The 24,748-nt window shown below is 35.6% G+C and overlaps 2 protein-coding genes across 5 annotated transcripts; one reads left to right on the forward strand and one right to left on the reverse strand.

The window, feature by feature from the left end:
- Window positions 1-6,061: 6,061 nt before the first annotated feature.
- On the reverse strand, window positions 6,062-11,389 carry LOC145559406 (uncharacterized). 3 transcript variants are annotated; one of them, XR_014092711.1, is made up of 6 exons: window positions 11,138-11,389; window positions 10,304-10,400; window positions 9,425-9,527; window positions 8,734-8,941; window positions 7,919-8,007; window positions 6,062-6,358 (listed from the first exon to the last, which is right to left on the reverse strand). XR_014092711.1 is itself a non-coding variant. In XM_081620829.1 (6 exons), the coding sequence occupies exons 2-5, from the start codon at window positions 10,391-10,393 to the stop codon at window positions 7,952-7,954; spliced, it is 462 nt and encodes a 153-aa protein (XP_081476955.1). In that variant the 5' UTR covers window positions 10,394-10,400; window positions 11,138-11,389; the 3' UTR covers window positions 6,062-6,358; window positions 7,925-7,951. The 3 variants fall into 3 exon arrangements, 2 of the variants coding, with proteins under 2 accessions (XP_081476955.1, XP_081476954.1); XM_081620829.1 differs by having other exon boundaries at window positions 7,925-8,012; XM_081620828.1 differs by having other exon boundaries at window positions 7,919-8,012.
- Window positions 11,390-18,064: 6,675 nt separating this feature from the next.
- On the forward strand, window positions 18,065-24,656 carry LOC145559407 (3-oxoacyl-[acyl-carrier-protein] synthase, mitochondrial-like). Of its 2 annotated transcripts, XM_081620831.1 has the most exons (14): window positions 18,065-18,238; window positions 18,319-18,542; window positions 19,272-19,379; window positions 19,478-19,549; window positions 19,932-20,018; window positions 21,288-21,439; window positions 22,162-22,242; window positions 22,377-22,410; window positions 22,634-22,700; window positions 22,777-22,853; window positions 23,431-23,491; window positions 23,594-23,676; window positions 23,857-23,928; window positions 24,303-24,656. In XM_081620831.1, exons 1-14 carry the CDS (start codon window positions 18,112-18,114, stop codon window positions 24,465-24,467), a joined length of 1,410 nt encoding a protein of 469 aa, XP_081476957.1. In that variant the 5' UTR covers window positions 18,065-18,111; the 3' UTR covers window positions 24,468-24,656. The 2 variants fall into 2 exon arrangements, with proteins under 2 accessions (XP_081476957.1, XP_081476958.1); XM_081620832.1 differs by lacking the exon at window positions 19,478-19,549.
- Window positions 24,657-24,748: the final 92 nt, after the last annotated feature.

A 24,748-nucleotide genomic window follows, 5' to 3' on the forward strand; every position in this document is an offset into this window, starting at 1 on the left:
TCGGGGGGCTAAACCTGATTTAATCTTCCCGAGTGATCCAACATTGGGGGCTCGATTTAAATAACATCAATTCTTATCAAGGTAACTTTCTATTATTTAAAATGTATGTCGAATTCCATCAATCTTGTCACAAACCATGGTAGTCACCGACACTATTGAGGTACACCACATTATCGTTTTTAGTTTTTACATTTATACTGTCATGATCATGCTCTTTAATTTGTTGCCTAGCTTAAAGTATTTATTTCTATTTCCATTGATCATCTTCATAAACGTTTTATTACTTTGATTTTCTAATTAGCATTGTCATTGACATGATTCTACCGCCTTAAAGTTTTACTTGTTATGTCTATCATCTTTGTTGACGTAGTAATACACATAGTTAATGTATGTTTTCGACATTTGGCTTACTTATTTTTATTAATTGATTATCAGTAATTCTTGTGATGAAACATGTGGTTACATCTTGGTTTATGAATCAACGTCATATGCAATATCTAAATCTTTTTACGCATCGTTTACAATTCATATTTTCAATTTATTTATGACTTAATGCAAAAATCCGACATTAGTGTTTAGAGTGATGACGAACAGGCTACTCGACACCAAGATTAAGCTTAACGATTTCAATATTATGTATGAAAACATCATACACCTCGACGCCATGAAGATGATGACGTAAATAAAGATCATGACGACATGTGTGAATAGGGAACTTCAATGTTATGGCGATAACAACCAAGGGTCACACCAGCAAGTTGTAGCGACATTGACAAAGGATCGGAACATCAGATAATTATGATCAAGGGTCATGACGACACAAAAGTAAACTCTAACCCACTTAAATACATTTGATTTGATCATCTTGTGTGTTCTTTATCACTATTTCTTTATGTTTCCTACATATCTATGATATATGCTATTCTTAGAAATAGCGATTATTTTAACAAAATATTTCAAATGCTTACGATAACTCACTAACTAAGTCGTCAAAAGAATATCCATTGCTTTATCCTATATTTTGCAGAATACAACGAACGACGGTGTCAAAGGAAAAAAGTTCATGACCAAAGCTCCAAACAACGGTTACTCACAAAGGCGTCAGTTACACTGACATCCCCAAAAGGGATGAGGAAAACTGCCGCTCAAAAGAACATCGTAGCAAACGAATCCCGGGAAAAATAGACCTTAGTGTCAGACGCCAAACGCCCGGTACCTGAACTACCAGTTTAATCCTCAGTGTTCAGCGTCAGACGCCAGGGCGCAAGGGGTATTGGCGCACAATGCAATGATGGCCATACAACGATAGTATAACTTTTTTAAAGTTATTCTTCAAAAGTACACCGAAAGGATTGGTCGTAACGATTGATCATATTGACAAACGAAACACTGCAAAACGAGCAAGTCCTAAAGTACATACAGTGTCTTAAGTCTACAAAAGTCATAAGCATGTAGAGTATCGTTAGTGTCGATAAAAAATCGTTTTAGAAAAACATTCTTTTATTTATTTGCATGTCTTCAATATTTTGTCTATGAAACATTTATTTTTTGTTCTCTAATTTAAATTGTTTTTGTCATGCATCGGTAACATAGACACATAATGTCCAATGTCGGCAGCTCTGGAACTACGTTAGAGTTTACCCTCCGATACAAAGTCATGCAATGATTATATTTGCTCACAAGTCTTTGTTCTCAATAATGTTACAAAAGTTATCACATACGATAAATATTTTGTACTTTAAACTTTTAAAGTGCAAGACAAAGCAATCGAATGTTATCTCCGTACAAAGAAAATGGTTGAAATGTTAATGGCCTTGACGCCTGAATTTATTATGACGAAAGCGCCACTTGGTTGTGACACCAAGTGTGAACACTAAATACATTCAACAAACTTAGTGTCGGACATCGCAACAAAGTTTTCCGATTGTCTTTAACGCCATAAAATGAGTTAACACATTAAGAAATCCCTTATTGATTGCATTCAAATTACATATGCGGCCTCGTCGCCAAACACCATGTTGAAAAGAGTTTTTGTCGCCTAAATGGGCCGAGTTCGACACCATAGTTCATAACAAAGAGCTAACGTATCATCGTGGTTATTGATATAATGACAACGATTCAATTGCTCTACCCTCGGATTGAGCGACCCTAAAGCAACATCACTATCATCAATAGGTTTAGTTTAATTTAATGTCTTTCATATTAATGAATTATTATATTATCCTCTAACGACATGTTGATGCAGGATCAAAAGTAAGTATATTTATTGTCTTTCTATAATTATTATTCATATTTAAAGTAATTCTATCATCTAATTGTCCAAGTACTTAATCTATGTTACAACATTCGATATTTGGCTTCATCGCCAGTGTACACAGACATCGTCTATTTCTTCAACGGTTTTAGCACCCGAATCACCTATTTTGGCCTTGTATCCAGTTCGTTATTTGTTGACAATCTCCGACTAACGTCGTTACCATTATCACAACCAACGTTCAACACCGACAAAGTCCTTCCGACGTCGACGACATCAAATTCTGTCCGTCGACGATCAGCTTTCGTCCGTCGACGATATTAGCCTCCGTCCGTCGACGACACCGCCTTCCGTCCGTCGACGACATCGGCTTCCGTCCGTCGACGACACCGCCTTCCGTCCGTCGACGACACCGCCTCCCGTCGACGACCATCATTCATTCGTCGATGACATATGCTTCTGTCCGTCGACGACCATCTTTCGTCCGTCATCGACGACACTTGCTTCCAAAGTTGACACTAGCTTTCGACTCGTCGAACAACGTCCAATTACATCATTGACATTGATATATCAGCAACTTAAGCTTACATATGAACAAATTATGACCTCTAAAAAGACCAACGACGAAGGCATCAAGAGTCAAGACACAAAGGTAATGACACAAACATCAAAATGAAGACGAAGTCAAAATTAAAGTGAGCATAATTTTCCTAGTTGTTGCCGTACTCCAACTAAGAAAATGGGGGCTATTGTTATGGGGTAATTTTGTACAATGGTTGACCGATAATGATAGTCAACGATCGACGCTACAAGACCGGGTCAAGATAGTTACGAGTGCTTCCTAGAATCAAGGAGGGACAATGGGTCAACAAGAATAATTCTTCAAGGTTGTTATTACGTATCTACGCTCTAAGCAAGTCCAAGTTCATTGGAGACCAAGTAAAAGGGATAACCGCTACTCCCACTATTTGAGGAAGTGGTGGAGGAAATCATGCAACAACCACCCGAAGTATCTCACAACCACGATGCTGCTACTTTGAAGCTCTATAAATAGGAAAGCCCTCTTCCCATGAAGAGTTCAATCCGGCGTATGTAATATCCCTCTAGCCATATCATATACTGCTCTTTCACACCCGTATTTCCATCCATCTAGATCTTCCATTACCAAAATGCATAACCAAGCTACCATATTTAATCCCTTAATTTGAAGCCATTGCCCACGTATAGCGTTTCCCTATATAATCCTTTAGATTCCACTCCACTCATCCATGATTAATCTCATTACAAAATATACTCTATTCATCTCAAACCTTCCTGATAATCCCAAGAACTACAATATGTAGAGCAAACCCTTTGACCTATCGCTACAGACATTCCACTATAAATACTCCCACCTCGCTACTATATTTTAATCTCTTATGTAATCTTGCAAGGATATAATTCTACACACAAGACTACAACCAATCAATCCCCCTGATCGTACTACAAAGACCACATACTAGCTGATTACTTTTACTTCTATATATGTTTTATTGTTATCAATTAATATACACATATTGTACTTGTAAATATTGGCTTTATGCCCGTACTATAGTGGATTGGTGGCCTCATTGCCACCCGCGGTTTTTACCCACCTTCATTGGGGTTTTCCGCGTCACCATATCATGTCTCCCCTCTCTTTCTTTATTTTTCCGTCATTTACTTTCCGCATCTAATGTTCCTTATTTTAATTTAGTTGATCCGTAGCCCGTATCCCACGTCAAATCCTACTTGACGAAATTTAGCATAAACAGTATGTCTATTGATTTAATAATTGTTAGGAAGGATTATGCATGTTTATCATCGATCATATCATTAAATTAACATTCGAAATTAGTGATAATATTGATGGATACTAAGAAATTGATCAAAACAAAGAAAAATGAATGAAATTGCAGGTAAGTGTATGTGCATGTTCTTGGAATCCGGATTTGTACAAGGAAAAAGCTATTGTCGAAGGGTTGAGCTATAACACTACTGTTAAGGAACTAAAATTGAAGGCCTGCAACAAAGCAAGACTAATAGGGATTGCGAAAATTGATCCTGACAAAGCAAATTTGATGTGGGATTCGAGACACTTCGAGGATGACATGACTCTAGGATCTCTTCCTTTGCCAAGTTTTGACAATATTTATGTTCTTCCATGGATTACAACAGCAGCCGAACAGGCTCGTTATGATGAGAGAATATGGCTGATCAAGTGCTTCCAGCTACGAAAGGAAGAGGAAGCACAAGAGGAGGATAGCAACGACTTTTGGGTCTCGTCTAATGAAAAGAGACCCAAAGTCTATGATTCACATCAACTACTCCCTTTTGCTCAGTTTGGAAGCCTGCAATTTGATGGTCATCTCGAGTTTGGTACCTGTGAGAATCATGTTCCTGTTGCCTGTAAGATTGACAAAATTGACGATGATCTTTTTTACACTGCTGCTTCTGTTGTACTTCTAGCTCCAAATGACCGTATTTATAAGACTTTGCTGTCTTCGTTGCCTAGCGACTGTAAGTCTGAATACTTGATTGTTCGTGTCAGTTGGGACGTATTATCCTATGCGTTTCTTAGGCAGCTCAGGCTATGTTACCCTGAACTGCCTTTTGTTGCAGTCACTGATTTAGACCCCCACCAACTTGACCTCTTAACATTCCTCGACACCCCTCCTCTAGCTGTACGTGCCTGTTATGGCTGGGATCTAGACTTGAATGATGTTGATGATACAAGCTTTATTTATGGGATGGAGTATGTGGACATTGCCTGGCTTGGTTTGAGGCCTTCTCAGTTGCGTGAGCTCAAACGTTGTGATAGTATTGATGACCAAGCCCCTTCACCTGCTCCTGATTTTTGCAAGGTCATTCGTATGCTCGAGGTGAATCCCTATTTGCGATACAAGAAAATCTGGTTAGAAGAACTGGAATCCCTTAAATGCTATGGAAAGACTGTGTTATTGGAGGCTTCTGAGGATGATTTTATTTCCAAGAAACTATCTCAACAGGATTGGATATAAGAACAAACTCGTCCACTTCATGTACTCGAGTTTAGTTTATGACTAGTTTGTACTACTTGTATGCAGCATCCTACTTTGGTTATGGATCAATTAAGACCTTTAGCATATGTTGCAGGATACTTTTTCTAGGATCTAAATTATTAATGGTGATTGTTAGCATCTATATATGCATATTTTCAAAAGGATATCGTACTCCAAATGACAACAGAAGTAAATAGTTCACAGCGGAGGAGGGAATGTTAAAACCAATTTTTTTTTGTTATTTCAAAGCAGACTATAAGTAAAGGGGGGAAATGTTCGTTGCATTCAGCTAATTCATTTTGAAATCCAATTTTTCTGATGTTTAAAATGCAACTTATTGAACATGCCCGGTGTATACAAAACAAAACTGTTTTGTTGTCGCATTTCTCTTCCCGCTATCAGCTTGCAAACTTTGCTCTAAAATGCACTCATTTTGTTGTTTGCATCCTAGCTTTGTAACTCTGTAGTCTGTACGATCTGTCATACTGGAGGCATTACGGACCAATCTTAATACAGCTAAATTCTCATCCTTTTTTGTGTGTACTACTCTTTGAGAGCCTTTTCCCCCAAATTTCAGGATATTCGTCAAGCTGTATTGAAGTTGCTGGCCAAGGTATCAGCAAAAGTAGTCCCCCTTACAGAAGGCTTCAAGTCTATGTATTCATAAAATTCTTCCTTTCGTTTTTCTCTATTTCAACTTACGGACCATAAATAGACAAAAGCTTTTATATCATCCCAACAACAATAATAATTTCAAATTTCAACATAAAGTTTTTCACTTAACAAAAAAAAAGTTATTTTTACTCATTTAAAGAGAAATGAGCAAAGCTAAATTTTTATATCACCAACTCATAGTATGTACAAATTTTGCTCATTTAAGTCAAATGAGCAAATTTTAAAACCAATTGGACTTTACTAGGTACAACAGATTGTACAGTGCATGAGTTGCAACTTAACCTACAAAGCCCTTGATCTGATACAACCTCCTACCAGCTACCGCAGACCCACAATAGATAGGTTGCAGGCGTGCAGCTTTTGTGTCCACCTGCAGAATGAAAAGTTCAAGGTAAATTATGTAGGAAATGTAGAACATAAATCATGCACTAAAAATGCTCTAAAAAGAAGTCATGTTACTATATATTTTTGCTTATCTTAATACATAGTAGCAAACATTCTAAATAACCTATCTATAGGAACAAACAAAAGGTGAAATTAAAGCAAATACATCAATTTCTAATAATTACTCAGTACTTTAATCTTTATGGAACACCAACAAGCCTTTCAACCAGAATCTTATGCTCCATTTACTTATATTAGAAAAATCAACATTCCCACTTTTTATATGCTACAATGCTCCAAACATTTCATACAATATTGTTCCCAAAGAGTGTTTGCACACACACACGAACATAAACCTATTAGGCAACAAGTCCACAAACTTAATACCTGATTCAACAGACAGCCTTGTCTTTCCTACTTAAAAAAAAGAGGTTTTTTCATGAAATAACAAGCTAGAAGAAGATATCCTATTAGCATGAAAATGAAACATTAGTCCCAAGATGATCATCCCTCACCAATAACAACCTTGTGACTGAAAATATAACAGGACAATCAGGACCTTAAGCACCCTTCTAGAATCCTTCAATTTTTTTCCTCCATGTAAAAATAACACCTCAAGTGTATTAATTAATGAAACTCAGTTCCCCACTGCCCTAACGGTAACTACTACTGCAATATTCAAGGGCCTTATATAACAACCTTGTGACTGAAAATATAACAGGACAATCAGGACCTTAATCACCCTTCTAGAATCCTTCAATTTTTTCCTCCATGTAGAAATAGCACCTCAAGTGTATTAATTAATGAAACTCGGTTCCCCACTGCCCTAATGGCAACTACTACTGCAATATTCAAGGGCCTTATTATGATTTGGACCTAGAGTATAGAAACCAAACACCAACAATGAACATTTCTTACATACTTCTATCAGGCTCTCATTATAATACCACTGACATCATAATTGGCAAAGTAAGCATAACAACAACGATGGCAGAATAAAAAAATGATCCCTTATATAGAATGAAAAGTGAATCTTTTGTAAATTTTGCTATCCATTCCATTCTATTTCTAGTTTTGCCAGAGACATGAGGACTGACATGACATTGAGCCATTGACCACGAGGGAGAAACATGTAACACCATAATCCACATCTAAGATAAATAATAAAGTATCCTAAAACTCAATACTTCACAAGGATGTGAACAGGCCCCAAGGAAAAATTACCAACAAAAATATTCTAAAATTATTGATACAATGATCCTCCAACAGCCGGAGCTAACCACATTTCACATAGCAAGACATTATTGGTCTCCAAACCACATGGAAATATTACCGATTAACACATTCTAACAAAAGACTGCAGCTACCCTTCCCACAACCAGAGCCTACCTTTCACATAAGGCACACCAGGAAAATATACATCTATTAAATATACATCTATGTTAGCAACTACTTGAACATGAAAATATGTGAAGAAATAATTATAGCAAGTAGCAAAGCTAAATGTACAAGTTCGCAGATCAAATCATCCAGCAACAGAAATTACCAAAACCTCTTCTAACTCTGTGTTAGTCTTGGTCTACAGAGTTCTCATATCAGATTTCTTTCTTCTTTTTAACTTAGGTCCCACCTTACCTGATCTGCAAAAAAAGCCAGTAATGCAAATGATAGAATGCCTCGACAATTAAGGACAATAGTAAAAACTTGTATTACTAAATAGAGAAAAGCAGACAACACTGTTGAAAGCCATACACCAACACCAAGAGGTTACACTACATGCCAAAAACTGAATGGCGTAAGAGTTCACTCTGATTAGATGTTACTTTATGTCGACACGGCTACCCTGGAATTCATTTTTTCTTTGCAGTCTTAGTTACCTTGTTTATCAGATATGTACAACAAAAGAAAGAAAAAATCAAAATGCATTCTCTATTCTCTAGAAAGAACAAATAATGAGAATTCTATGATTTTTTTTTTTTTTTTTTTTAAAAATACCTTACTCTGGCTTTTGGGGAGAGTAAATTGGGAATGATATATAAACGTACAACCTTTCTCCAAATACTATAATTAAAAACATATGTATGCCTTTTTTTTTTTTTTTTTTTTTTTTTTTTTTTTTTTTTTTTTTTATGTAAGTTGGAATCCATCATAAGGAGGCAAGCACTAGTTTCTACCCGTGAAGGTTAATAACATCCAGTTGACAAACTGGCCAATATTAGTAATCAAGTTCCAAGGGCGAATATTATGATTCCTCACCCTCCATTATTATTTCCTTATTATTGTGATAGAAAAAAGTGAGGACAAGGGGTTGAATAGTGGTAAGCTCTTCAACCTCCTGCACCCAAGAGCGGGTAAACATACCTTGCCTTTGCTTGACCTCCAGTCTTTGCATTTGCTTGACTTCCAGTGTCTGATTGTTCTCCTGTGTTTGCTTGCTCTCCCGTCTCTACTCTATTCTCCAAATCCAATTTCAATAGATTACATACATTAACCAAATCTGCCAACCCAGTTAATCCTGTCAATTGCAATTCATTTACTTCTCCTTTGATGTGTTGCATCAATATAAATCCTGCAAAAGCATGCAGATGAGGAGATAAATCAGTTGTGCCAATTTGCAGACTCCAGTTTTCTTTGTTCAATACATCCATTGAAAGCTGTGTTATTATAAAACTGGGCACATTTGAGTTTCAAACAAGCATAGCAGACAAAAGGCACAACAATGCATATAAATCATTCAGATTTCTTACACCTAACTGTCACCCAAAAGGTGCATAACCACATAGGCATGCGATTTCTTAATTTGACCAAATACCTCATTTAAAACTCAGGATAGGCAGTATAACAGAAATAATGGGCACAGAGTCAAAGTTTCAAATGGGTGAACATTTTACTGAATACGAAATTTCAAGGAGAAATAAAATGGAGGAAAAAGACAAGAAAAAAAAAAAAAAAAAAGAACACTCATCGTAAAACAACATGCCAAACACTTATGCCATTTTTTTTATTATTATTAAAAAAGGTTTAAAAAAATAAAAAAATAACAGGAACTTGCCAAGTGCTCGGAGCATTTTCAGATCAAATTTCTGGGCTAGACTTTCATGCCCTACGGCTTGAGCTCGTTGAAGGGCAAGCTTCTTTAGGCTGATAAGCATGTCCTGTCAAAGTTGTATTACCATCAAGTCAGTAATAAAGTTTTGCAATAAATCATGCATCAACACATTAATTAACTCGCGTGTATCAATGGGTTTCATGTATATATATATAAAAATATGGAGGTACATAATTAACATAAGTTATCATCCAGCTTCCAGCCACAACTAGATTATAAACAATAGCCTTACAATAGTCAGATCAGTCTTAAAATTTGAACCCAACAGATTGTTGCAGATCTATAATGAATATGCAGAACTAAGCGTCTACAACAATAGCCCCTTCACCCCAATGGCACCACATTGAATAGTATGCTTTTAAATTTTAGAATAAGCGCTAGTGTAGAAAATTATGACATGGGTATCTCAATGCTTTTAGATTACAGAGAGAAACAAATAGCAGCATAGGACGTAAAAAAATTAAAAATTTTGGTTTAATCTGTTTAACTTTTAAAACATGAATCTGCTAATTATCATCAATTAAATTTGTATGTCCACTATACCACTATCAAAATATCAAACAAATATTAGTTTTCTGACGAAGTAATGAACCGCAACAGTTATGCTGTTGAGCGGTAACATATGCTCTCAATTTGTAGAATCACGCTTGATCCTATCTATAAAATCAAAGAAAAACAGTTGTTGCCAGCCTTGACATTAAAGCTCTTGGTGCAAACTATTCAATATAAGAATTTATATTACTTGGCCTAATTAAACATGAATTCATGACATCCTATAAGCCGAATATTAGCCTATTGATCATAACATAAGGTCAAGCTTACAAGTTCCGACTCGGATAGTGAACACAGCCATTTGACATCGTCAGGATGATTATTTCCAATAAATTTGATCTCATCCATGGTCTCTGACATCGTAAACCTATTGATAAAAATAAAGGAATAGAAGAATTAACAATTCTGTATAATTATTACATATCAGCACAAAAAGGAACATATTCATCATGTTCAATATTTGAATCCAATAACACAATCCAAAACTCAAATCATTAGTAATAAATTTTTAAAATGCAATTGAATTCGACTCTTTCTCATGTTTAGAAGCGATCAATTATCATTTTTTTTTTAATAAATCAATTGTCATCATTCAATATTGTAAAGTAATTAAATTCACCCAAACATTAAGCACTATAAGTCTGCAACACATTAAGCTAGTGAGTCACCCTGAATTTGATGACCTGTAAAAGTACCAAACAAATTTTGAATCCATCATTTCGGAGCTTCGTGGCAGATTATCAAAAACCCGGCGAGCTTGTCAAAACTTGATAGCTCTACCCATTACATCAAAGTATGAAACAATAAGTTGAATAACCAACTAATCAAGACTACAAAGTAGCAATTTTACCAAATAAAGTTGAATTCAATTCAACATTTCAACACCACAATGAACATATTGAACAACCTTGTCAAAGTACTGTCAAGATTATGAAATTATAAAAGACTAAAATTATAATTACTTAAGTAATAACACAATAATGAACAACAAATCAACAATTCAGTTCAATTTAATCAATCAAATGATTGAAATTACACATAATTAAAATTAAAACTAAATAACAAATTAAATAGTTGATAATTTAAATTTTAATACAATAATACCTTGCTCAGTTGCTCTGCTTCAATCGGTGGTCACTCACTCAGTCGGTCACTCCAGTCGGAGGCGGCAGGCGGTGTGGCGGCAACAAAAAGGTGCGCTGGTGCCTGGTTATCGTCGTAGATGGCTGCTGATGCTTACTGCGGTGGTCGCCGATCGAAATTATGTGAGAGAGACAGAAAGGGAGTTAGGGTTGTGTCGCTTGAGACTTTGAGTTTCGTTTGGTTTTGTTCCGTTGTCGCTCTTCGCTTTTCATACTTTTGCCTTGTTTCTTTTCCTCTTTATTATTTTTTCAATAAACTTTTACGGAGTATTGAGTCACGTGACCCAGCAGGTACTAGGGGAGTGGTGAGCATGGGACGGGTACCCGTACCGTTAGTACTAACGGTTCGGGTACCCAATAACCAAAATCACTAAAAGTGATACCCATAACCGGAACCGATAAGTTCAAGTACCCGGATTTCGGGTACCCGGATTTTCGGATTGGTTATCGGGTACCCAATAAAATATCCAATAATGATAATTAAACTTAAGTATGTAGTTATTATGATATAATTTTCAACTAATTAACAACAATACCATATGATCTTGACCAAGTTATTAATAATATTACTAATTATTGATATTATAAAGTGATTATGATGTAAAGTAAAAGTTTAGATTTATATTAATAGTTTTAAGTAGGGAATTAAAGCAAAAAAAATGCTTATCGGATCGGATCGGGTAACCGTTAATTTTAAAATGATACTCATAACCATACCCGATAACAAATTATCGGAACGGGTACCCGAACCGTTATGGTTATCGGATCGGGTACCCTAATTTTCGGAACGGTTATGGATCGGTTTTTCGGGTAGTTTTGCTCAGCCCAAGTAGGGGTGAGCACAAATTCGGGTACCCGAAATTGAAACAACACCGGTAAGGAACCGGCGGGTCCGGAATCGGAATTGGACCCGATGGTTACAATTCCGGGTAATAAATTAACGAACCGGTTATAACCAATTCCAATTCTCAACTTTTTGAAACCGGAACCGGTTAAGTACCCGGTTACCTACTATATGTTAAACTAAATAAATTTTAAATAATAAAAATATGTTGAATGTATCTAATTTGTAAATTAAAAAAGTATTATTAATACCTAACATAAAATACAAATAGGTTAATGCATATATAAATATAAGTATTAAACGCTAAAAATGAACCTAACTAAAATAAGAATTATAATTTGTATTATATTTTAACAATTACATACATAAGTGGGTACCCCGAACCGGAACCGGTACCCGATGGTTCCAATACCAATTCCTAAATTTTAAGACCCGGTTGAACCAATTCCAATCTGGATCCGAATTTTAGGACCCGGTTCCAACCAATTCCAAGTCCGGGTCCTAAAATTTTGACCGGGTACCCGGTTTGCTCACCCCTAGCAGGCACAGGTCCGCCCCTGTATAGAGTACGCCTCAATGAGTCAATGGAGTTGAAGCGTAGGATTTTTTTTTTTTTTTTTGAGAAATTGAAGCTCAGGAGTTGAATCGGGTAATTTGAGCAACTCTAATAAAAGGACTAAATTACCCTTATTTTAAACTACGTATTCTCCATTTGACATTTTACGGAATACAGGTCGTGTCTTCAACCGTATATATCTCAATTTCTATACGCATAAAATTACATAAACTTGATATTAACAAAATATACAATGAGGCGATTCTAACAAAATCTCACTTGAATATGTATTATAACTTTTAGGTTAACGAGAATTCATGGTCAAAGTTTTATTAGTTTGACCTATATATTTGCAATGGGGCAAAAAATAAGGGACGGAAGGAGTAGTACATAATTCCATCTGCGAAAATACTCGTTAATATGCCATATTAACTAGGCGCGTCTTTTTAGATAGCAAATTTCCTTTTTTCTTTTACAAGATAGTTTAGGTATCGATAGGGAATTAGGGATGGCAATAATCCACTCCGAGTCCGAGAAAAAAGTAATCCGAATTCGACTACATTAAAATAATCCGACTCTGAGTTGGAGGAGGGTCGGAGTCGGATCCTACAAAAAATTAGACTCTGACAAATGTCCGACTCTGATGGATTATCGGACTCCGACTCCGATAGATCGTGGATTTTGGTATGGGTCATGGTGTCATTGGGTATGGGTTTAAAGGCTCAAATAGCCCAATTTCTCAAAGCATATTGAATAACGAAAAAAAACTCAAATCAACTCGGATCGGAGTTGGAGTCGGGGTCGAATTAAGCCCCCGACTTTTTGTAGGGTCGGAGTCGGATTTAGCATAATCTGCTCCGAGTCCGACCCGTTGCCATCCCTAAATATCGATCTTTGCGTGAAGACTTTTTTTTTGACACAATTGCGTGAAGACGTTAATAAACTCTGTATTATTAGGAAAATTTGTTAGAAACAACCTTTTAAAGTGTCCATTTTATTTAAAACAACCTTTTAAATTTATTTTTTTTGCAATTTCAGACCACATTATAAATTTTTTTTATCAAAGACAACCAAATGCTACTTTCCGGCGTTGACTCTATTTTTCCCGATGTTGACCACTAGTGTGCAACACACATGAACTCGTATATTGTTTAATACACCAATTTCCCCTCCAATTCACTCGTACTAAAAGAGGGATGAAAGAGAAGCAAGGGTTTTAATAGGAGTTAATTGGAGGGAAAAGGGATGTATTAAGCAATATAAGAGGTCATGTGACTCGCACACTCGTGGTCAACATCGGGAAAAATAGAGTCAACGGCGGAAATTTAAAAGGTTGTTTTAAATAAAGTGGACATTTTAAAAGGTTGTTTCTGACAAATTTTCCTAATTATTAAAACGAAAAAAAATAATTAAAAAAAAGTACGAAATACGCTCTGCCTTCTCTCCTCAAAACAGAGCCACAGTCTCACCCCCGTGGTTTTTCCCCTGCCGCCGGTGGCCTGAGCGTCGCTGCTCTTGTACGGTCGCCGGCGAGCAGTCTTCGTAGGTGCTGCGCTTGTTTAGACACCATAAGCTTCGTTTTTTCGAAGTATATATAGGTAGGGTTAGGGTTTCAATTGGAGTTTTTTTCTTCCATCTATCCAGCGACTTGTTTCTTGGTTCATGGTCCAAGGTTAGTCTTCTTTAAGCCCCCGGTTGCATCTTTTGTCCCGTCGGTGAAGGCGAAGCGAAGTGTGCAGTTCCTTCATCGCCGGCTTTCTCTTCTACTTGGTATGGTTAGTACTTGTATGTAGTTAAGAGGCATAGTGGTTAATTTAAGCTTTGCCTTGGGTGTTTTAATTTGTTTGCTTAAAGTTTCTTTTATGGCTAGCTTTGAAGAACTAAGGGGGATGTTGTGTATTTCACATGTTGAAGAGAATGATGTCTCTTCTCATGAGTTGGAGTTTATGGTTGGGCAATTGGAGAATCCTTTTGGTATTCTCAATTTTGTTAAGAGTTTAAAAGATGAAGGAAACATGTTCTACAAGCAGAATCAAATGGGCTCTGCTATTGCAAAATACTCTCTTGCTCTTAAGATAATGTCCTTTTGTAACACCCCCAAATCTCCCTCTACGTAAATACTATATTTATACGTATACAAATACTGTAGAGATAGACTTGGGCGTATTACCGCCACGTGAAAACGTAAGGCTTAATTAATTACTCAAATTGCAGCGGAAAAATAACTAACTTTTATTAATAATAGGAGTAACCATAATAACTGTTTCAAAATAAACTAATAAAAACTTGTCCATAAATAAAATTAATTCCTAACTATGTGATCCCAATCCCGACTCTAGTATGCGCACGAACAACTTCACACCTGAAATCAAGACTGCTTACCAAAATGGTAAACAGGGCGAACCAAAACAAAAAGGAAAACAGATTAGCAAAACGCTAAGTACGTGTAAGTGCAAGGCATGTAAATACTTTTATTAGACAAACATACTTTTGAAATAACCCATTAAATTTAATTGTCACAAGTCAATTTCCAAAATTAAACTTTCCAAAAATAATTAAACCTTCCAAGGGTAGTAATATTCATCAATAAAAGCTTTCCAAACCAATAGATTTTCAATTTATAAACTTCTCAATTTTTGATATATTCCTAAACCAATTTTCCTCACCTAAGTGTGCACACCCCCCAAGCAAGTTATACTATACTCGAGGAAAGACCAGATCATACAAAGCTCATGGTCTTACTTAACCAGTCCCGGGTAGAGGGACAATTAAAATACCAAATACTCAGGCCCATAATGAGCTGCAAATTAATTGAATCAAGTAATTTATAAATCAACAACTTTTATTAAATAGATCAACACTTTTAAAGATTAAACCGTTAAATCGTGAAATTATATATTTCAACTTATTATGAAAATCGTTAACTTAAAAATTCATACGTTTACTCAAACAATCATCCAAACAAACATTTACCAAAACACGCATTGTATCAAGGGCCTAGCCACCTATACGTACCTTGATCACGAGAACAATCAAGGTACGATCACTAAACTTGACCACGATCGAGGGACTCCTCCTACACAATTAAAATAACCTTAATTAATATAAGGTTAACAAAATTAACACAAAACTATAAATAATACTCCACTAGTGCATGAACTACCAAACTATTAACTTATAAACCAATCCTTTAAAATGATGATTCTTAGTACGTATAATTTGTACATTAAAACTATAACATTAATAAAAGTATAATAGTATTATCTTTAGGGTAGTAGTAAAAAAAAATAAATAATAGTAGTATTATGGATACATAAAAAAAATCAAGTTATAATAAGTAGAAGGGTGCGTAGCACCTTAGCTTGCGGCAACGATATTAATATGGGTCAGCACAAGTTGTTGACGAGAGAAGGGTAGTGTATGGTTGGGAGAAATGGTGGTTTGGTTGAGCACAAGAAAGGAATAGAGGAGGGCTTGAGATTGAGAGTAGAGAAAAGAGTTTTCTGATTTTTGGTGTGAGGAATTTGTGAAGTGTTGAGGGTCTATTTATAGTGTTTAAGGGGTAGTAAGATAGAGTTAAAGGAGGGTTGAGATAAGTATGGGAACATGATAAATGTAAGTTTGTTAAATGAATATGAGTAAAATTTAGTCTAGGTTAATTCATGTGGGAAAATACAATGGAAATGATTAGGGATGGAAGTAGGATAGATGCTAATATGGTTAAGATAAATTAAGAGAAATTAAGGGATTTAAGTTAAAATAGGATAATGATAACAATGGCTTCATAACTACTCAAAACTCACGGCCCTTTCATTTCATTTTTTTTTTTTTTTTTTCTAAATAAAAAACGAAAATCATTCTTAAATAAATAAAATAATTAGATTTGATAATTAAATCAAGATAATATCAAAACTAAGATTTGTTGTAATTCATGAGATAATAATTAAGCTAAAGTTGTTGAGTATTATTAAGATAAAATCCGGAAAATAAAATTAAAAACGGAATATAACGGTAATTAATAAAGTATGGACCGACCAAGATCATAATTTAGAAATATTTAATTATTTCAATTAATTAAAGAAATTACTAATTAAGAAAATATTTCCAAAAATTAGGGGTATTACACCTTTGCTTCAGTTTGTAGTGATGAGGATAAATTGATGTTTTCGAACATAGCTGTGTCCCTTAATCTGAACTTGGGTGCTTGTTTCATCAAGGTGAAAGACTATGACAGAGTGGGTCAATTATGTTCCGCGGTTTTGTGTTTTGATACTACTAATCTGAAAGCTTATTTCAGAAGAGCGATTGCAGCGTTAGAACTTCATAAGCCTACCTTAGCTTTCATGGATCTTGCACAAGCCCTTAAGTTAGATCCTAAAAACAGTGAGTTCCAACAAAAACTAAAGGAAGTGATATCCTTATTAGGTTGGTCTCCGGATTTTGTTGATGAGGCACTTGCAGTAACACGGGAGAATGAGAATTTTAGAGATTATGTTCATTGTAGGAAGGAAGATAAAGGTAGGAAGTTAGGAAAAAAAGGGAAAAGAAAGGAAGGAGATGGTCGTAGTGATGGTCATGTTCGTAGGTGTATAGGTGTGAAGGACGACACCAACATGGAAAAGAAAGTTGATGGCAATTCTTTGGATTTGGAGGGCAAAGTCAACCCTACCAACCAGGATCTTAGGCCCAACGTTATAGATAACAATTGTGATCTGAAGGGAACTTCAGAAACAAAAAACTCAAATCTGACAGGGTCAAGTTTTCGGTTCTCAAGCCGAAAGCGATATGATTCCTATTTGCATCTCACTCCAACAATGTATGGAGCAATTTCCAAAGGGCGAACAGTACAATACTATTGTTCTCTCCAAAAGAATTTCATTACCATCCGAGTAGCCAATCATGTAAGGAAGATGGATAGTGGTGTAACTCAAGAAAGTTCTACACCAATGGAGTTTAGTCACCCCCCCGTGGAAGGGCACGATAGGTGTGAAACAACTCCAAATTTGATTCAAGAAGATTCCGCCATAGATATGGCAGGTCATGAGTCATCATGTGAAGCTACATCGACACTCCTACCAATTTCGCCCGTTTCTTCCCTTCTGCAAACATCCGTTCACCCAACTGCGTCCTCTTCTGAATTTTTGTTGGGTTCTGTCTCGTCTCCTCGCCCCAGGTTTCGAAGGAAAAATGTCACTTTGCAAAGTAGGTCTTCAGTGTTTTTTAGGTTAAGCGGCTCTAAAAGAATTGCATCTTGCCCCATCGAATATACTTGGTTTCCTAATCGTAAGAAGTTGTATGGTCCGACCCCCAATGTCCTATCGTGTAATCTTGCTTTATTTGCTTAGTTTAGATTGTAATTTTGCTTTTCGTTTATAGAACTCTTTGTCAAAAAAAAATAAATAAATAATAATAATAATTAATGAGGCGCGTTTATATGAGGTTAAATGCGTCATTTCATCAGCTTTAGTGGTTTGAGCACTAAGCAGGGGTTTAAGGTGAATGTAAAACCTCACCTTTTCAGACCTCCACTCCAACAATGGCGATTCATCAATGGCGTCGTATACTACCATCTCGCTTCCACCTTACCCGTCTCCTCTCCTCTTCAACAACAACAACAACCTCATCTTCATCTTCCTCGCATCGCCGCCGCGTCGTCGTAACCGGTACCAATTCTCATCTCTTTCTCTCTCCTCATTTTCGCTGTTATCAGTTCAATTAATATCAATGGCGGAATGTTGTTTAGGGTTAGGCATGGTAACGCCTCTTGGTTGTGGAGTTGGAACAACTTGGAAGAGATTAATTGAAGGTGAATGTGGAATTCGAGCATTAACTATCAAGGATCTTAGGTTGGATAATTTTGATGTCGAAACGCAGAATCATGTTTTTGATCAATTAACTTCTAAAGTTGCCGCTGTTGTTCCTTCTGGAACTGATTCTGGCCAATTCAACGACCTCTTTTGGTTCAAGGTTATTATTCTTATGAATTTTTGCTTCTTAGTTTTAAATTACTTTGGAATTTGGTATTTTGTGATAGTTTATTCTTGATTTTTTATCAATTAGTTTAATAAACTTAATACTTCCTCCGTTATTTTTAACTCGTTATGATCAACTGAACTATAATGCAATATTAATAACTTAGCCTGGTCTTTTAAACTGGTGTTTTAGTGATTTTTATCAGTTTGAGTTGACGGTTCGATAACAACTACCAACTTGTGTTTCGATTCAATCCAATCTCGAAATTGTTCATGCTATGATTCTGTTAATGTAGGCCGAATTTTCTTTGTTTGAACTCCTTATACTCTATTTGTATTGTCCTTATAAATCAGTGGACGAAAAGTTATTGACAGACCAGTACATGGCTGCATACCGTTTTGATCCGAAGTTAGAATTTTTATATAATGTTGGTCGAGTCATTAATGCAACTCGGAACTACTATGTTTGAACTCTTTTTACTGTATATGTATTATTTTTTATTTATACATGACCGTATTCAATTTTGATCAGAAGTTACAATTTTAAAATTTCTAATGAATAAGTTGTTTGTGCGTGTGCGTTACTATTGCAGTTTTTGTTGAGTCTGTAATGTACTCAAAACTTGTAAGTTTGAAAATTTGTGCTGTATTGGTATTGGCCTTATTGATCAATTGATGAACATATATTAACAGAACAATGGTCTGGTTATTTTTGTATAACCAGGAACATAGATCAATTTCGAGGTTCATAGGATATGCACTATGTGCTGCAGATGAGGCCCTTAAAGATGCAAATTGGATTCCGACGAAGCAGGATGAGAAAGAAAGAACTGTAAGGATTCTTTTGCTTGTCAGGTGGCAAAAATAAATGCATTTTTAGTCTTTGTCAAGATTTTGGCTATATATTATTTGCTAATGAGAAGGCAACAGGGAGTATCCATTGGTGGTGGTATTGGTAGCATGAGTGATATTGTTGATGCTGCTCAGCTGATTTGTGAAAAGGTAGATATTTGGTTCTTTGCAGAAGATACTATACATTAGGCTTTCAACGATTTTTTTCTTTATCAACACAACAATGTTCCAAGTGATCGATAGAAAAGCATACAAGTAGGACAATTTTAAAGTGATCAGCATGATAGAACCAAAATATAATTTCTATCTACTCTAATCAGCATGATATTTTTGGTTTGTTGTTTTAAAGTGACATATTACCCTTTTTTTTGTAAAAAAAAAAAAATAATAATAATAAAAAAATCTCACTATATATACCCTAGTCTGCCGGAAGTTTTACATATTATTTTTGTTTAAGCTAGAAATTAACTACTATCTGAAAGAAAAAAGGGAAATCAGAGGTTGACACTAAAAGTTTGTAAATTGTTTGCAGCGTCTTCGACGTCTCAGTCCATTCTTTGTTCCTAGGATATTAATCAATATGGCTTCAGGTCATGTGAGCATGAAGTATGGATTCCAGGTATTCTTGCATTTAAAAATTTCTTTTTATTTTGGATCTATATGTTTTCTCTGTAGCTTCTGAACTTTCCTTTGGGTTTGGTGAACCTTGAACATGCTGCCTATGAATTTGTGTAATCAGCTTTGTGCTTCATTTATGCAGAATTGTATATGATGATTGTTGTTACAATATTGATTTGGTGCTTTTTCTTAGCTTAAGTTTAGCTTTTTGAAATTGTTTTTTTTTTTTTTTTTTTTTTTTTTTTTTGTAGAATTTCACAGATCTAAATCGCATATATTTGATTTAGATCTAATGAAATAACATTAGATTTTTATAAAAGCAATGCCATTGCTTGCTACATCCATGTTTCCAATGTATGTCCCCAGTAAGATACTCCTTTCATTTCAAAATACTACCTCCGTTACACATTATTTGCAACGATTAGACATTTTTCCTCTCTACTTTTATGTCAAATCGTTGCAAATTATGTGTAACGGAGGTAGTAGTTTACCACATCATGTTAATTTTATTCATAATTTTTATCTATATAACATAGTTAACTATTAAACGATAGCTTTCATAACGATATGCTTTTTGCAACCTAATATGTTACATTGGGCCAAAAATTACCACTTGTGTGTTATAATTGACCTTTTCCTATATGTGGTATGCGGATTGGGGGGGGGGGGGGGAGGTAGAGTACTAGGTAACACTGACATATGCATTCGCCTTGTTTTCATACTATCAAAACATTTATAATCTGGGTCAATTGAAATGGAAAGCTTAAGCAACAGACATAGAGAACCCACGGGAGAAAGTAAGAGGTTTTCTCCTGGTTCTTCCTCTTCATGAGGTTGCACCTAATCTCTGAGGTGAGATTTATTTCGAAAAAAATGAATGTCATTGGTTGGTAAGAACCTTCCCTGTAATCACTTCCCAGTCAAAAAAGCATGCCTTATGAGGAGCCTTAAACCTCTGAATAAAAATGTGCAGGGAGATCTGAATATTCTAGCTCTTTCAGTACTTAACCATGAAAGCACTACTACAACTTTCACTGGACCCAGAATCATCACCTCTAAAGTTCATCTTAGCCATTGAGAGTGATGAAGATTGGAAATTAGACTGTGGTAGTGATTACCGGCTGGGGTCAGTGTTGGAATATTGAATCTGATGGCTTATTGCATTTAAAATGATGATTCTCTCGTTTGTTTTTATCCCATATCAACATGTTTGTTCACTGTTGGAATATTGAAAGCGTATATGCATGCATAGTCTTATTTTTGAATCTAGGGACCAAACCATGCTGCAGTTACAGCTTGTGCAACTGGGGCGCATTCCATTGGAGATGCTGCTCGTATGATTCTATTTGGAGATGCAGATGTCATGGTGGCTGGAGGAACAGAGGCCAGCATAGATGCCTTATCCATTGCAGGTTTTTGCAGGTATCACTCTTACATGAGAAGCATTGTTGGTTCAAAAAGTCTAAAATTCAGGAAGAAGTTCCCCCCTCCCGGTCTTCGTAAAGATAAAAGGTTTTATTTGTAAAAAAGATTTCAGACTAAATTCTGAAAGTTAATCGAGGAACAAATCATTGAGCTTGTTGTTATTAAGGTTAATGCCGTTGTTGATCTTGAACACGTCATATGATGGTTACATGAGAAGCATTGTTGGTTCAAAAAGTCTAAAATTCAGGAAGAAGTTCCCCCCTCCCGGTCTTCTTAAAGATAAAAGGTTTTATTTGTAAAAAAGATTTCAGACTAAATTCTGAAAGTTAATCGAGGAACAAATCATTGAGCTTGTTGTTATTAAGGTTAATGCCGTTGTTGATCTTGAACACGTCATATGATGGTTACATATTAATTATATAATTATAGGCTAAATGCTACAGTATTTCTTTTATTGCTTTCAGTTGCTATATTTAGTTAGCCTTTCCTGCTTCATATGGGGGTATAAGTGTTTTCCATTTCATTGAACTCTTTTCATTTCCTGCTTCTATTGGTTTGTTGTCCTAAAAGGCATCGTTAACTCCATAATGTGTCTGATATACTTCCTTCCCTGACATCCTTATCTACATTTCATTCACTTGAGATAATGTGTGCAGCTAAAGTAATACATAGTATAAATTATTCAAAATAAAAAGTGAGTAAATTCTTGTAACCTGCAGGTTGAAAGCTTTGTCCACAAAGTACAATTCTTCCCCTTGTGAAGCTTCTCGACCTTTTGATGTTGATCGTGATGGTTTTGTGTAAGATGATGCTTGCAGCTTCTTTGAGGTGTTATTGCAAATAAATTGGCATAAAAGTGTAAAACTTTAAGGATATCTTTATTCTTTTGGTATCTATGTTGCTTCGTAATTGAATTGACTTGTTTTGTCTGCAGAATCGGTGAAGGTTGTGGTGTTGTCGTATTGGAAGTAAGTTGATCAGTTTTGTTATGTCTCTGCATTGCTTAGTTGTTCACTGTGGTTTATTTTTGATATCATGTTATCTTTTATGCTATCACTTAAAGTTAAACTGTTTCTTACATGTAATTGAAACTTAAATTTCCCTCACTACTCAGTTCCTTTCAGTAACCTAGTCTGAATGTTGCTATTCCTTCATCTACTACCATCTAAAGCGTATATCCTTGTGTTGAAGGAACTTGAACATGCCAAGGAACGCGGTGCAAAAATTTATGCGGAGCTTTGTGGCTATGGGATGTCCGGTAATTTCTCAAACTACATTCATTACAAAAATTGGGATCTTTCTTTATGAGGTTTCTTGACGTTTTTAGCTTGTAGGTGATGCATATCACATAACTCAACCTCATAATGATGGAAGAGGTGCCATCCTGGCTATGACAAGTGCTTTAAAACAGGTAAAGTTGCTGTCTGTAAAGGTTTCCTTTCTACATCTTTCTAATTGATGGCATAAGAGATACAGATTGAGAGAGGGAGGTCATGACGCCTGTCATGTGCCTTTTTCCCTGTTAAAAATTGAAACTCCACCATTTATGTATGTCATGCAATCTGAAGGTGCTATATAGTTTGATAATATTTTGTGGCTTGATGCACAGTGCACATGAACCAAACATGTGTTGGATTTATTCTTCTACTTGAAATGCAGTGTAAAGCTGTAGTGGGCAATATTGTAGTAGTGGTATGAGTAGAAGAAAACATTCTAAAGTTTCAATTATTTCCAATTCATGTTTTCAATTTAGTGTACAACACCAATAAATTAGTGGCTTAAATTTGTCTTTGATTCATGTCAATGGGTTGAAGCTATTGTCTTCATGCAAATATAACTGCGAGCTTTGTGGCAATTTAGAATCAAAGACCTTCGTTTTTCATCTCCAAAACCTGGGCCAAGAGATTGATAACATCCTAATTGAGATTTTTATTTCGTCAAACGCACATTTCATAACAGTATACTACTTGCTCATCTTATATTTTCAGTCAGGTCTTCATTCTAACCAAGTGGATTATGTGAATGCTCATGCTACATCAACACCTTTAGGTAAGTTGGATCAGTTCATAATGAATTAACTCTCTGGCTCTTTGGAGTAGTAGACTAGTAGTGTCTTTGGTCCTGTCATACCTAATTTGCATGTATGCTCAGGTGATGCCATAGAAGCCGCTGCACTCAAAGTAACATTTGGTGAGCATGCAAAGTCTAGTGCTTTAGCATTCTCTTCAACAAAGGTAAACTTGAGAGTAGATCTGATGAAAATATTTTCTTGACTTTGTCATATATTTGGAGATATGTTTCATGCACTCTGAAGTGGATGATACTGCTAATGTTCAGTTGACAGTTCTTGAAAATTACACATGGTCTGCTTTTCGGTATGATATATTTATGCGCTACTGTATGCACAATATCAGGGTGCAATTGGACACCTTTTAGGCGCAGCTGGAGCTGTGGAGGCTATATTCAGTGTCTTGGCTATTCATCATGTAAGTGTTTCCTTTTTATTTGTTGCTATAGTTCTATGTTAACTCTTGATAAAAATTCACATGACATTGTCTATTTACTGTTGAATTTATTAAAATGACACATAATGCATAGATTTTTGAAATGCAACTAAAGAAAAATTGATGAAAATAGAGCACATCTATTGTTGAGGCAGTATCTACTTATTCTTTAATACAAACTATGTAGAGCTATCTTTCTTGATGCATGACGAATTTGGATTTGTTCAATAATTTGCTGTAATACAGTTCTGTCCAAGGCGTCCAAATATCTGTTTCCACTTAACATGTTACTCTGAAAAGCCAAACAAGAAACATTTATACTCACTAGAATATTTGTAATGGTGGCATTGTTGCAGGGAGTTGCGCCATTGACTCTCAATCTTTCCCAGCCAGACCTTGTATTTTCTGATGCCTTCATGCCATTGACTGCATCAAAACAAATGAATATTACAGCAGCTATGTCAAATTCATTTGGCTTTGGAGGAACAAATACTTCTTTGTTGTTTACCAAAGTGTCTTAAGAGTTTGACAATGCTTTTTAAGTTACATTTTTTTGTTTTGGATTACAACCTCGTGTCAGAAGGGGTTAATCTTGTATCGTTTAGAAAATTTTGAAAATTGAGATGTAGCTTAAGAACAATACTGGGATGTTGTAATTGTATACTGTATATTTCAGTTGGTTTATTTTCTTCACTTTGTTTTTACTTTTACTTGAATATGGTTAAAGCTGTATGAATTTGTACTATAAGAGCAAATCGTGTAGCTAACCCTTGCGAATTGTGATGTTGGGACAACTTGGGCT

The sequence above is a fragment of the Chenopodium album genome, chromosome 9 (genome assembly GCF_948465745.1).
Source record: "Chenopodium album chromosome 9, dcCheAlbu1.1, whole genome shotgun sequence".
Lineage (NCBI taxonomy): Eukaryota > Viridiplantae > Streptophyta > Magnoliopsida > Caryophyllales > Amaranthaceae > Chenopodium > Chenopodium album.